This window comes from Oncorhynchus masou, chromosome 15 (assembly GCF_036934945.1).
Source record: "Oncorhynchus masou masou isolate Uvic2021 chromosome 15, UVic_Omas_1.1, whole genome shotgun sequence".
In the NCBI taxonomy this organism is placed as follows: domain Eukaryota; kingdom Metazoa; phylum Chordata; class Actinopteri; order Salmoniformes; family Salmonidae; genus Oncorhynchus; species Oncorhynchus masou.
The window spans coordinates 55,583,002-55,595,415 of NC_088226.1; the positions used below are offsets into that span (position 1 = coordinate 55,583,002).

General features: G+C 41.3%; 1 protein-coding gene across 1 annotated transcript; it reads left to right on the forward strand.

Annotated features, from left to right (window-relative positions):
• LOC135556496 (C2 calcium-dependent domain-containing protein 4C-like) lies at positions 1–11,684 on the forward strand. The gene is made up of 2 exons (XM_064989741.1): positions 1–100; positions 6,543–11,684. The coding sequence occupies exons 1-2, from the start codon at positions 9–11 to the stop codon at positions 7,825–7,827; spliced, it is 1,377 nt and encodes a 458-aa protein (XP_064845813.1). The 5' UTR covers positions 1–8; the 3' UTR covers positions 7,828–11,684.
• Positions 11,685–12,414: the final 730 nt, after the last annotated feature.

Here is a 12,414-nt window from a genome sequence, read left to right on the forward strand (position 1 = left end):
GAGACTATATGGTTCTGCAAACAGTGCGTGGTCCAGAGGAGGCGGGAGAAAACAACTGTTACGGAAGAATCAATTCGACAAAGCAGCCTCCACGTCTTCAGTAAGTTTATTAAGCTGAATTCAACCGTTGTCTAAAATTGAATATTTGTCTCACTCAAGAGCGCATAATGAAATATATTTCGGCACCGAGAGCATATAAACTTCTAATTTTCACTTGTTGCACTTTATTTCCGCGTTAAGATAGGCATAGGCTAATGTAAACTACTACATGATTTACTTTTTAAATAATACATTGACTTTCTTCCAGTGCACCACGTTTTGCTAAAATCTAAGGAGATCCGTCTTGATTCTCTATAAAGGCAGAGTTATTATAAATTCATCACAGACCAGACCTTTAGCCTATAATTTTGTCCTATCTTCCACATCGTAGTTAATATGCACAACATGTCAGGTAATGTAACTTAACTGAATACAATAGAATATAATAGAATACCATGACTGTTAATAAAGTGGATTTCAATGTGCTTATTAAGGGTGTTTACTTTTACGTAAAATTTTTAAAACGAACCAAATCAAACCTCAAGTAACTTAACAGTGGTTCTAAAATGAGTGAAGGCTACATGTGTTATTCTGACTAATGCAGCAGTCTTTATTATTCCACAGGAGTAATATCCTGTGCAGCATGTTGACATATACTCATTGCTACCTAGACAACATGTATGAATATACTACTGTATGAGTACAAATAATAGTGTTTTCTTAGCCTTTGTAAATAAATCATGTGCTAACATTGCATGTATTCTTTCAGGGACGCAAACTAGTCACCTTTCGGTGAAATTCGGCGTTTTGAATCCAAAATAGGTGACCTGCGTGATTGGTGTAACCGAAAAATTACTGTCATTTGGAAAGTTTGAGGTGAGGGAGAAAGTGTGGTGGAACAGGTATTAGCATTGTTAAGTATCTTGCTAGCTGGATTGAATTCTCCGTTAGCTAGCCAGAGAAATTTTGAGCAACATTAGCCAATTTATCTGATCAAATAATTGAGTTCATGGTGTGAAAATTAGCTTGCTAATAACGTAGACAGCTAGCTAACGTTACACCATCAAATTAGCTAACATTACTAACCTAACCAATTCTATATAGTATTAACTGGTATACGACACCTTGCCGTTGTTGTGCCGAAAATCTCCCCCTGCCTGTTCTACAGAAAGTATTTGACTCTGATGTGTGCCACAGAAAGTATTTGACTCTAGCCACAAAGTTAAGGAAATTAGAAGGGGAGAGGGGGAGTAACATTTAGGGAAGCAATAAACATTTCAGAACAACTACTAGTTGAATAAGACATGGATAGATGACGAATTTAGGCAAATATATTTATTTATAGACTAATACACTTGTAACAAATAGCCAAACCGAAAACTGCAGACAATGACTTGCTCCTCCCCCGAGACCAAACCCACATAAAATATAAAATGAAACGCAGCCGAACGTGATCAGTAATCTCAACCAGCAAGCAAATTGCAGCAATGAAGAATTGAGTGCGTGCGCGTTCACACGAAGGGGGAGGGGGATTCTGGCAGGGGGGAGATTTTCGGCACAACACTGTTCCTCAAGTTATAACGCGTTAGTTGCTTACTGGACCCTGGAAATCTGTGTGAAATGTTAACTAACTAACGAACTAACCACTATCTGTTAACTAATGTTTCCCTATACAGTATGTGGTTCATTTTCAGATTGAGAGAATTAGGTGGAAATGAGGCATTGCTTGTTAAGCAAGTGGAGCTGGAGCTGGGCCTGGTGTTAAACTGGATGCCACTATAGATGTGAAAAGAAAACCACACACTTTCCGTCTTTCTCGCTTTTGCTGGCACATTGTAGAACAGATGTCCACAGGCATAAAGTGTACAATGTAATAATGTGCAGTGTACTCCGAAGATATTGTTTTTGTTGTGTTGAACTCGACAGTAGCATGTGTGTGTGAGTGAGGGGGGATTATATATTGTTTTACTCAGTGAACGTTATTTTTGCACACATGTAGCTTTGTGCACTTGATGATGTCTATAGTGGCCACTATAATAGAGTAAAAATAGAATGCCTGTTTGTTTCATTCTACTTTAAGATGTTTTTTTCCAAAGTTTGTGTTTTTTTCCCATTTATGTGTGTGGTCACAAGCATTTTACGGATAACTGCAATATTAGGGTATTGTTTTTTTCTCAAGACTTGAGTGTCATTTGTAGTGAAGTCTAGGCAACAAATAACATTGGATTGCTTTCTTTACATTTTTTAGCTGTGAGTTAGGTTCACATGAACCACTTTATTTTACACACAGACTGATCATGTAGATCATATTCTTGGTTGTTTAATTAGTTAAAACCTGCATTTCCCTCTAGCAGGGATTTTTTTCCATGTTTCAGTGAAGAAGAAAAAAAAAGTGTCACTTTTTTGGGCCCTCACCAGTTTGCATCCCTGATTCTTTACATACAGTTGAAGTCTGAAGTTTCCATACACCTGAGCCAAATACATTTAAACTCAGTTTTTCACAATTCCTGACATTTAATCCTAGTAAAAATGCCCTGTCTTAGGTCAGTTAGGATCACTACTTTATTTTAAGAATGTGAAATGTTAGAACAATAGTAGAGAGAATTATTTATTTCAGCTTTTATTTCTTTCGCCACATTCCCAGTGGGTCAGAAGTTTACATACACTCAATTAGTATTTGGTAGCATTGACTTTAAATTGTTTAACTTGGATCAAACATTTTGGGTAGCCTTCCACAAGCTTCCCACAATAAGTTGGGTGAATTTTGGCCCATTCCTCCTCATAGAACTGGTATAAATGAGTCAGGTTTGTAGGCCTCCTTGCTCGCACACGCTTTTTCAGTTCTGCCCACAAATGTTCTATAGGATTGAAGTCAGGGATTTGTGATGGCCACTCCAATACCTTGACTTTGTTGTGCTCAAGCCATTTTCCCATAACTTTGGAAGTATACTTGGGGTCATTGTCCATTTGGAAGACCCATTTGCGACTGTAACGGATGTGAAACGGCTAGCTTAGTTAGCGGTGCGCGCTAAATAGTGTTTCAATCGGTGACGTCACTTGCTCTGAGACCTTGAAGTAGTGGTCCCCCTTGCTCTGCAAGGGCCGCGGCTTTTGTGGAGCGATGGGTAACGACGCTTCGTGGGTGACTGTTCTTGATGTGTGTAGAGGGTCCCGGGTTCTCACCCGGGTATGGGCGAGGGGACAGTCTAAAGTTATACTGTTACACGACCAAACTTTAACTTCCTGTCTGAGGTCTTGAGATGTTTCTTCAATAAATCCACATAATTTTCCATCCTCATGATGCCGTCTATTTTGAGAAGTGCACCAGTCCCTCCTGCAGCAAAGCACCCCCACAACATGATGCTGCCACCCCTGTCCTTCACGGTTGGGATGGTGTTCTTCGGCTTGCAAGCCTCCCCCTTTTTCCTCCAAGCAGAACAATGGTCACCTTGACTAAACAGTTCTATTTTTGTTTCATCAGACCAGAGGACATTTCTCCAAAAAGTACGATCTTTGTCTCCATTTGCAGTTGCAAACCGTAGTCTGGCTTTTTTATTGTGGTTTTGGAGCAGTGGCTTCTTCCGTATTGAGTGGCCTTTCAGGTTATGTCGATATAGGACTCGTTTTACTGTGGATGTAGATACTTTTGTACCTGTTTCCTCCAGCATCTTCACAAGGTCCTTTGCTGTTGTTCTGGGATTGATTTGCACTTTTTGCACCAAAGTACATTCATCTCTAGGAGACAGAACGCGTCTCCTTTCTGAGCAGTATAATGGCTGCGTAGTCCCATGGTGTTTATACTTGCAGACTATTGTTTGTACAGATGAACGTGGTACCTTCAGGCGTTTGGAAATTGCTCCCAAGGATGAACCAGACTTGTGAAGAGCTACAATTTTTTTCTGAGATCTTGAGTGATTTGTTTTGATTTTCCCATGATGTCCAGCAAAGAGGCACTGAGTTTGAAGTTAGGCCTTGAAATACATCCACAGGTACACCTCCAATTGACTCAAATTATGTCAATTAGCCAATCAGAAGCTTCTATAGCCATGACAAAATTTCTGGAATTTTCCAAGCTGTTTAAAGGCACAGTCAACTTAGTGTATGTAAACTTCTGACCCACTGGAATTGTGATACGGTGAATTATAAGTGAAATAATCTGTCTGTAAACAATTGTTGGAAAAATGACTTGTGTCATGCACAAAGTAGATGTCCCGGACCGACTTGCCAAAACTATAGTTTGTTAACAAGAAATTTGGTTGAAAAATGAGTTTTAGTGACTCCAACCTAAGTGTATGTAAACTTCTGACTTCAACTGTACCTCTTATTTACAGTGCCTTGCGAAAGTATTCGGGCCCCTTGAACTTTACGACCTTTTGCCACATTTCAGGCTTCAAACATAAAGATATAAAACTGTATTTTTTTGTGAAGAATCAACAACAAGTGGGACACAATCATGAAGTGGAACGACATTTATTGGATATTTCAAACTTTTTTAACAAATCAAAAACTGAAAAATTTGGCGTGCAAAATTATTCAGCCCCTTTACTTTCAGTGCAGCAAACTCTCTCCAGAAGTTCAGTGAGGATCTCTGAATGATTCAATGTTGACCTAAATGACTAATGATGATAAATACAATCCACCTGTGTGTAATCAAGTCTCCGTATAAATGCACCTGCACTGTGATAGTCTCAGAGGTCCGTTAAAAGCGCAGAGAGCATCATGAAGAACAAGGAACACACCAGGCAGGTCCGAGATACTGTTGTGAAGAAGTTTAAAGCCGGATTTGGATAGAAAAATATTTCCCAAGCTTTAAACATCCCAAGGAGCACTGTGCAAGCGATAATATTGAAATGGAAGGAGTATCAGACCACTGCAAATCTACCAAGACCTGGCCGTCCCTCTAAACTTTCAGCTCATACAAGGAGAAGACTGATCAGAGATGCAGCCAAGAGGCCCATGATCACTCTGGATGAACTGCAGATATCTAAAGCTGAAGTGGGAGACTCTTTCCATAGGACAACAATCAGTCGTATATTGCACAAATCTGGCCTTTATGGAAGAGTGGCAAGAAGAAAGCCATTTCTTAAAGATATCCATAAAAAGTGTCATTTAAAGTTTGCCACAAGCCACCTGGGAGACACACCAAACATGTGGAAGAAGGTGCTCTGGTCAGATGAAACCAAAATTGAACTTTTTGGCAACAATGCAAAACGTTATGTTTGGCGTAAAAGCAACACAGCTCATCACCCTGAACACACCATCTCCACTGTCAAACATGTTGGTGGCAGCATCATGGTTTGGGCCTGATTTTCTTGAGCAGGACAGGGAAGATGGTTAAAATTGATGGGAAGATGGATGGAGCCAAATACAGGACCTTTCTGGAAGAAAACCTGATGGAGTCTGCAAAAGACCTGAGACTGGGACGGAGATTTGTCTTCCAAAAAGACAATGATCCAAAACATAAAGCAAAATCTACAATGGAATGGTTCAAAAATAAACATATCCAGGTGTTAGAATGGCCAAGTCAAAGTCCATACCTGAATCCAATCGAGAATCTGTGGAAAGAACTGAAAACTGCTGTTCACAAATGCTCTCCATCCAACCTCACTGAGCTCGAGCTGTTTTGCAAGGAGGAATGGGAAAAAATTTCAGTCTCTCAATGTGCAAAACTGATAGAGACATACCCCAAGCGACTTACAGCTGTAATCGCAGCAAAAGGTGGCGCTACAAAGTATTAACTTAAGGGGGCTGAATAATATTGCACGCCCAATTTTTCAGTTTTTGAATTGTTAAAAAAGTTTGAAATATCCAATAAATGTCGTTCCACTTCATGATTGTGTCCCACTTGTTGTTGATTCTTCACAACAAAATACAGTTTTATATCTTTATGTTTGAAGCCTGAAATGTGGCAAAAGGTCGTAAAGTTCAACGGGGCCGAATACTTTCGCAAGGCACTGTAGGCTGCTAAATATTGTTTTTATTCAACACCTCTATAATTAAGCAATAAGCCACGAGGGGGTGTGATATATGGCCAATATACCACAGCCATGGGCTGTTCTTATGTACGACACAATGCAGAGTGCTAGGTCACAGCCCTTAGCCATGGTATATTGGCCTTATATCACAAACCCCGAGGTGCCTTATTGCTATTATAAACTGGTTACCAAAGTAATTAGAGCAGTAAAAATAAATGTTTTGTCTTACCCGTGGTATACTGTCTGATATACCACAGTTTTCAGCCCATTAGCATTCAGGGCTGGAACCACACAGTAGTGCCTAAGAACACCCCTTAGCCGTGGTATATTGGCCATATACCACACCCCCTCAGGCCTTATTGCTTAAGTATACACTTGACACATTGGGGTCAATTTCATTGATTTCATTGTTTTTAGATTCAGTTAACCATTTCTTACACAGATATAGCAACAGTTGTAATATGATTTACTCAGTGTGTTAATTCATGTATTTCATAACTGCTGCCATGTTTGTGCTTTTGCCTCCAGACAGAGAAACACCCTTGTATCCCAGCTGGTGAAGCCCAGTGGGATAATGTGGGTTCTGGACAAGATCCGTGGGTCAGTAGAGACCACTGTTCTCCGGCGGGGGGAGAATGGGGTCAAGGACAGCAATACTCCAGTCTACAGCAACGTCCTCACCCCTGATAAGATCCCTGACTTTTTCATTCCCCCCAAGCTGGTCTGCTGTCCCCCAGAGCCTGAGACCCTGGACGTCGTCAAGCCGAAGGAGGGGCTGCGGCCCTCGACTTCTGAGCAGACCATTGGCAGTAAGAAAATCAGCAGCCCTCGCAGCCCGCGTCTGGTTGCCAAGCTAGCTGGGGACACCAAGAACCTGTTGAGGGCCGCCAACCGTCACATTATCCAGATAGAGAGCGCTGATGACATGGTGGCAGGGGACACCAATGCTGACCCTCAGTCTCAGACCGCTATGTCACTGCCCTACGTCCCCAAGACCCAGACTTCATATGGTTTTGCCACTTTGATGGAGAGCCCCCACACCCGCCGCAAGGAGTCCCTTTTCCACTGTGACCAGACCAGCCCCCTGACCTCTCCCAACTCCCAGAGGAAGGGGAAGAGCAGCGTCAGCGAATGCAACCACCTCAACCCACCTGACTTCAACGCCTCTCACAACCCATACCGCTACTTTAGTGGAGGGGAGAGTGATACCTGTTCCTCGGCTGAGTCCTCTCCCTTCAACTCCCCACTTCTCTCCCGCTCTGCCTCGCTGCTCAAAGTCTTCACCCACGAGACACAGGCAAAGGTGGTGAAAGCCAAGAGGACGTTTGCCCGCCACAGCTCCTTGTCCACAGACGAGTGCAGCTCAACCGAGCCCAGTCCCAATGTGCTGCGACGGCTCCACTCTTCTTCACTCCATGGCGGTGGGCCGTCGGACCGGGAGCACACCGTCAACCTACACAAGGGCGGCAGGGTGAGGCTCAGCGCCGACTACGATGCTGGCACGGCCCGCCTGCGCATTCGCATTCTGGCTGCCGAAGAGCTCTACGACAAGATGTACGACATTAAGAGCATCAACTGCTGCGTGTCACTGTACCTCAACCCTGGCAAGCTGCAGAAACAGCGGAGCACTATCATCAAGAACAGCCGAAATCCTGTGTTCAACGAGGACTTCTTCTTTGACTCTGTGACCTCAGTGCAGGTGAAGAACCTAGCAGTGAAGATCAAGGTGGTGAATAAGGGCACCAGCCTGAAGAGAGACACTCTGCTGGGGGAGAGAGAGATCCCTCTGGGGAAGCTGCTCCATGGCCTCTAGGTCTGTCCTGACGATGCAGAATAGTACTCTGACTAACACAGAAAGAGACTATGAATGATAATGTGCGTGAAAAAAGATATATAACTGGGGTTTGCTGTTTGATTGGTCTTCCCTGTATTCACATAGAACTATCTGAAAGGAAGTCAATGTCTCGTCTGGTCTAGCAGTTTGTCTCTTAGCTGGTCACCTCCTCAACCTTCTATTCCCTGAACCTGAAGCCCTGCACAGCCCAACTTGTAAATCATGTGGTGGACAATTGAATATGGCACAGGTCAAAAAACACCTGCTCGTTTGAGGGACTCACTTTTTGGACTCTCTTGATCTCGACGTTGAATGTCGCATGGTTACAATTACATGTGACTCAGACAATACAGGATGCGAGTCTATGATTCAGTTTTTATTCAGCACTACAATGCTTTTATGGATCAGGGCGTCTTTGATGTTGCCACTATAACTTGATGTGCAAATTATCCTTTGATCCTGATTGTTGTTGCGATCCACAGTAGCCTACTACCGGAAGGAAGGCCAGTCTGTTATGTGACCACAATGTCCAAAACCTGGAGAATAGAGATCAGACGTCACCGTCTGCTTCCCTAGCGCTTGGCATGAATATGTAAATGCAGTGATATGTTAGCAGTTTGTACTTCAGTTTCACAACACCCACAAGCCTTACCAAGAGTGATAGATAGACAGAAAGAGAGAGTGACAGAGGGAGAGGGGGAGGGTGTATGCATTACATTTTAAAGAGTGTGACATTATTCAAAGGTGTTGAACATAATTTTATACATAGATGTTGTATTTGTATAAGACATATGCTTCAGTATGATGTATACTGCATGACCAAAAGTATATGGACACCTACTCGTCAAACATCTCATTCCAAAATCATGGGCATTAATATGGAGTTGGTCCCCCTTTGCTGCTATAACAGCCTCCACTCTTCTGGTAAGGCTTTCCACTAGATGTTGGAACATTCCTGCGGGGATTTGCTTCCATTCAACCATTAGTGAGGCTGGGCACTGATGTTGGACGATTAGGCCTGGCTCGCAGTTGGCGTTCCAATTCATCCCAAAGCTGTTCGCTGGGGTTGAGGTCAGTGCTCTGTGCAGGCCAGTCAAGTTCTTCCACACTGATCTCAACAAACCATTTCTGTATGGACCTCGCTTTGTGCATGTGGGTATTGTGATGCTGAAACAGGAAAGGGCCTTCCCCAAACTGTTGCTGCAAACTTGGAAGCGCAGAATCATCTACAATGTAATTGTATGCTGTAGCATTACAATTTCCTTTGACTGGAACTAAGGGGCCTAGCCCAAACAATAAAAAACAGCCCCAGGCACTATGCATTGGGGTAGGTAGCGTTCACTGAAAAGTCACTGAGCTCTCAGTGAGCTCTCATGCTACTGCCAATGTTTGTCTATGGAGATTGCATGGCGGTATGCTTGATTTTATACACATGTCAGCAACGGGTGTGGCTGAAATAGCGAATCCACTAATTTGAAGGGGTCTCCACATACATTTATGTGACTCCATACATGACTTTGTAAATTATGTACTGCTGGAGAGTGAACGATTAGCAGCCCTCTGACCCTGAAAACCTTATAATTTGCTGACGTCATTATTATGATGGTGACCTGTGTTTTCCACTCCTGGCAGTGTAGACAAGCCACTAGGCCAGAGGACTGAGAAAGGAAAAGTATTTACAATACAAAATATTTACAATAAACATGATTTGACATGAAGGATAGCCTTCTACTCTCTGCATGTACTCTGCTGTCCTTTAAAATGAATTACAATACATCTGATCTGATTGCAATTTCAAGAAGGAGACAGAGGAAAGAAGCAGAGGTTGTTTCTGCAGATGGTTAAAGGGTCACCACAAACATTCATCTTTGAGATATGGAGTTATTTAATCATGTCAAACATGACTATTTTACAGAAAATAGCCATTGTTTTTGTGAGTTACATTCCCTGTCATGTTTTAACCTAGACTATACAATAGAGCTCTCTACAATACCATTGCTTTTCTCCAAGCTTATACTTTATATAACTTTGTTTGGCTCTCACTGTGAGGATTTTGTTATTGTGGAAAATCTGTAATCTGCTACGATACTATTAAATGATTCATCTGTGTGTGCTCAATGCTCATGCTATGCCTGCTGTACATGGGTGCGTGCTCACTGAGTTGTAACCAATCCCTTCTTTGGCTTACATTGGCATGACTAAAAAACTAAAATATTGTCAGTAGATTTTATAATACTTGATTGTAGTAGGCAGGGTCAAAATGTAGCCTGAGTGCTTTTATGATGAAAATTTAATTAAATCAAAAAGTGAGTAGTGTATTTTGGGGATTGCCAACTATTTTTGTAATTGATTGTCTTTTCTTGTTTCTCATCTACAGATGTAGGATTTTAATTTGAGCCAGTTTTCTACAGCAGTAAAATAATCCTGTGGCAGCAGGAAATGTGAATTATTATGTGGATTATAATTAATGGACATTGTTGTGGGCTTTGATACATTTTTCGTTATGGGCAAATCAAGTCTTTTCCAAGTGGAAATTGCAATCTTTAGAATCCTTTTTAAAACTCAAGTACACGACAAGTTTGCATTTCCTACGGTGCAGAATAATTCTCAGCAACAAAAGAGTTATCAAATTAAGATCTTACATCTGTATTTAAAAAAGACAGCCCAATGTACATTTGAACTAGGAATAATTCTCCCGAGAAATGAAAACTGTGCTGGAAGCGATCTCACTCAACAGGTTAGATACACAATTAAAACGTGTAAAAAAGATAAGCAAAAATTTCAAATGGATTCAATTAACTTTCTCCTCATGACTGTGTTTTCAATTATGCTATGATTTGAAGTGCTTTAAATACTGTAGGCCAGATCTCCTTGCTGATTATCTTCTATACCAACCACAGGGTTAATTATCCTGGTTGAATACACTGTAAATATATATATATCTTACTAACTAGGCTGCTTATGATGCCCAGGTGTGTTGTTTTGTGGGATGCCAGTGGGAGGGCTTACTGTCAGCTACATAATGGATAAATATATGTTTTATACATGCAGTCATGTATCAAATGAATACAGTGATTTTAGATCTGAGCACCTGATTTCTAACAGTGGAGGAATACCCACTATCCTCTAAGATGTGTGTTTTTCTCTGTTTGTTATGGGGAAGCCCAGCACCTCTATTGGGGGTGCAGAAAACCTGCAGATGTATAATGTATATAGCCACTTTAAATGGGTTTGCCATCATAGTATGGACTTCCTTTTTAGAATTAGACCTCTGCTTGATGCATTAGATACACAGTTAGCCAATTTGATTGCCAGCCTTGATTTAAGTCTCTGAGGGATTGCCAGAATTAACTTTACAATTAGCTAGCTGTTGGTGTTCGGAAATCCTTCCTCGTTATTCTGTGCTAAATGGCTATTTAATTACACAAGCTAAAAAGGTCTGACTGTCAATTTTTTTAAATTAAACTCGGATGACTGCTTATGCGAAATAATGAAAGTGGGGAAGATATTTATTTCAGTGATCTAATTTCTGCAGTGGAGAGGAGATGTTTAATATGCTGAACTTGTTCTGTTTCTCAAGAAAATGAAACAAGTGCCAATCCGTCATACTTGATGCCAAATTCTTTAATTGTTATCTCAAGGTGTTAGATAAATGATGGATGCTAGTTAGTTTCTATCTACTGTATTGTTATTGTTGGTGTGAGTACTTATGTATTTTATACTATGATGTCATTAGTAATGGACACCTGTGGGTTTTCCTGACTGTTCCTCAAACTGTGTTGATATAGGCCTATGTATGACTATGAAATGCCTTGATTAAAAGCAAATGTATTGTAGATTCTTCATGTCATCATTACTACTTTGTTGACATAATGACATTATACAAATCAATGATATAGCAGTGACCACCCATTGTGTTAATCATCAGATCTGATACAACAGTGACTCTCATATTAGGGCTCTATTCAATTGGTATTGCGGAAAGTCAGCTTCACAGTGTGATTGAAAGTTATGTGTTCCCGTGTTAGCGGAGACTGCGTTCACGGTAAACGCTGCGTATGTCGGAAATTACCTTGCCATTCCTAGCGTGCGATCTATAACGATTCAGTGATACTGATTGAATAGAGCCCTTAGTGTGCTAGTCAGAATAAGAGTTCAGAGAATACATTACTAATAATGATTTTAGAGTCCCAAAGGCACATGGCTCCATTATCTCCACATAATTGTACACCTCTGCTTAAGAATATGTCTTCTGTGTGAATCAGTAGGGCACCTAATCAGAGCAGGTTCTGATGAAACAGCAGTCATTAAAGCAGCAATCCTCTCTACAGTGTCTAAGGGTCAGTCCAATTACTGCAGTCACCCACTGTCAGCTCTTTATCACATGAACTCATGGAGTCAATTAGATCCTGGATTGTGCCAAGAAAACTCAGTCTGTAGTGTCCCGTATCTTATCAACATATGCTTCGCAGCTGTAATATGTGTCCTATAACTCCATATCTGATCTCCTCTGATGGCAGTTTAAGTTCAAATTATAATCACTAAGAAGTATTTCACATTTTGTTA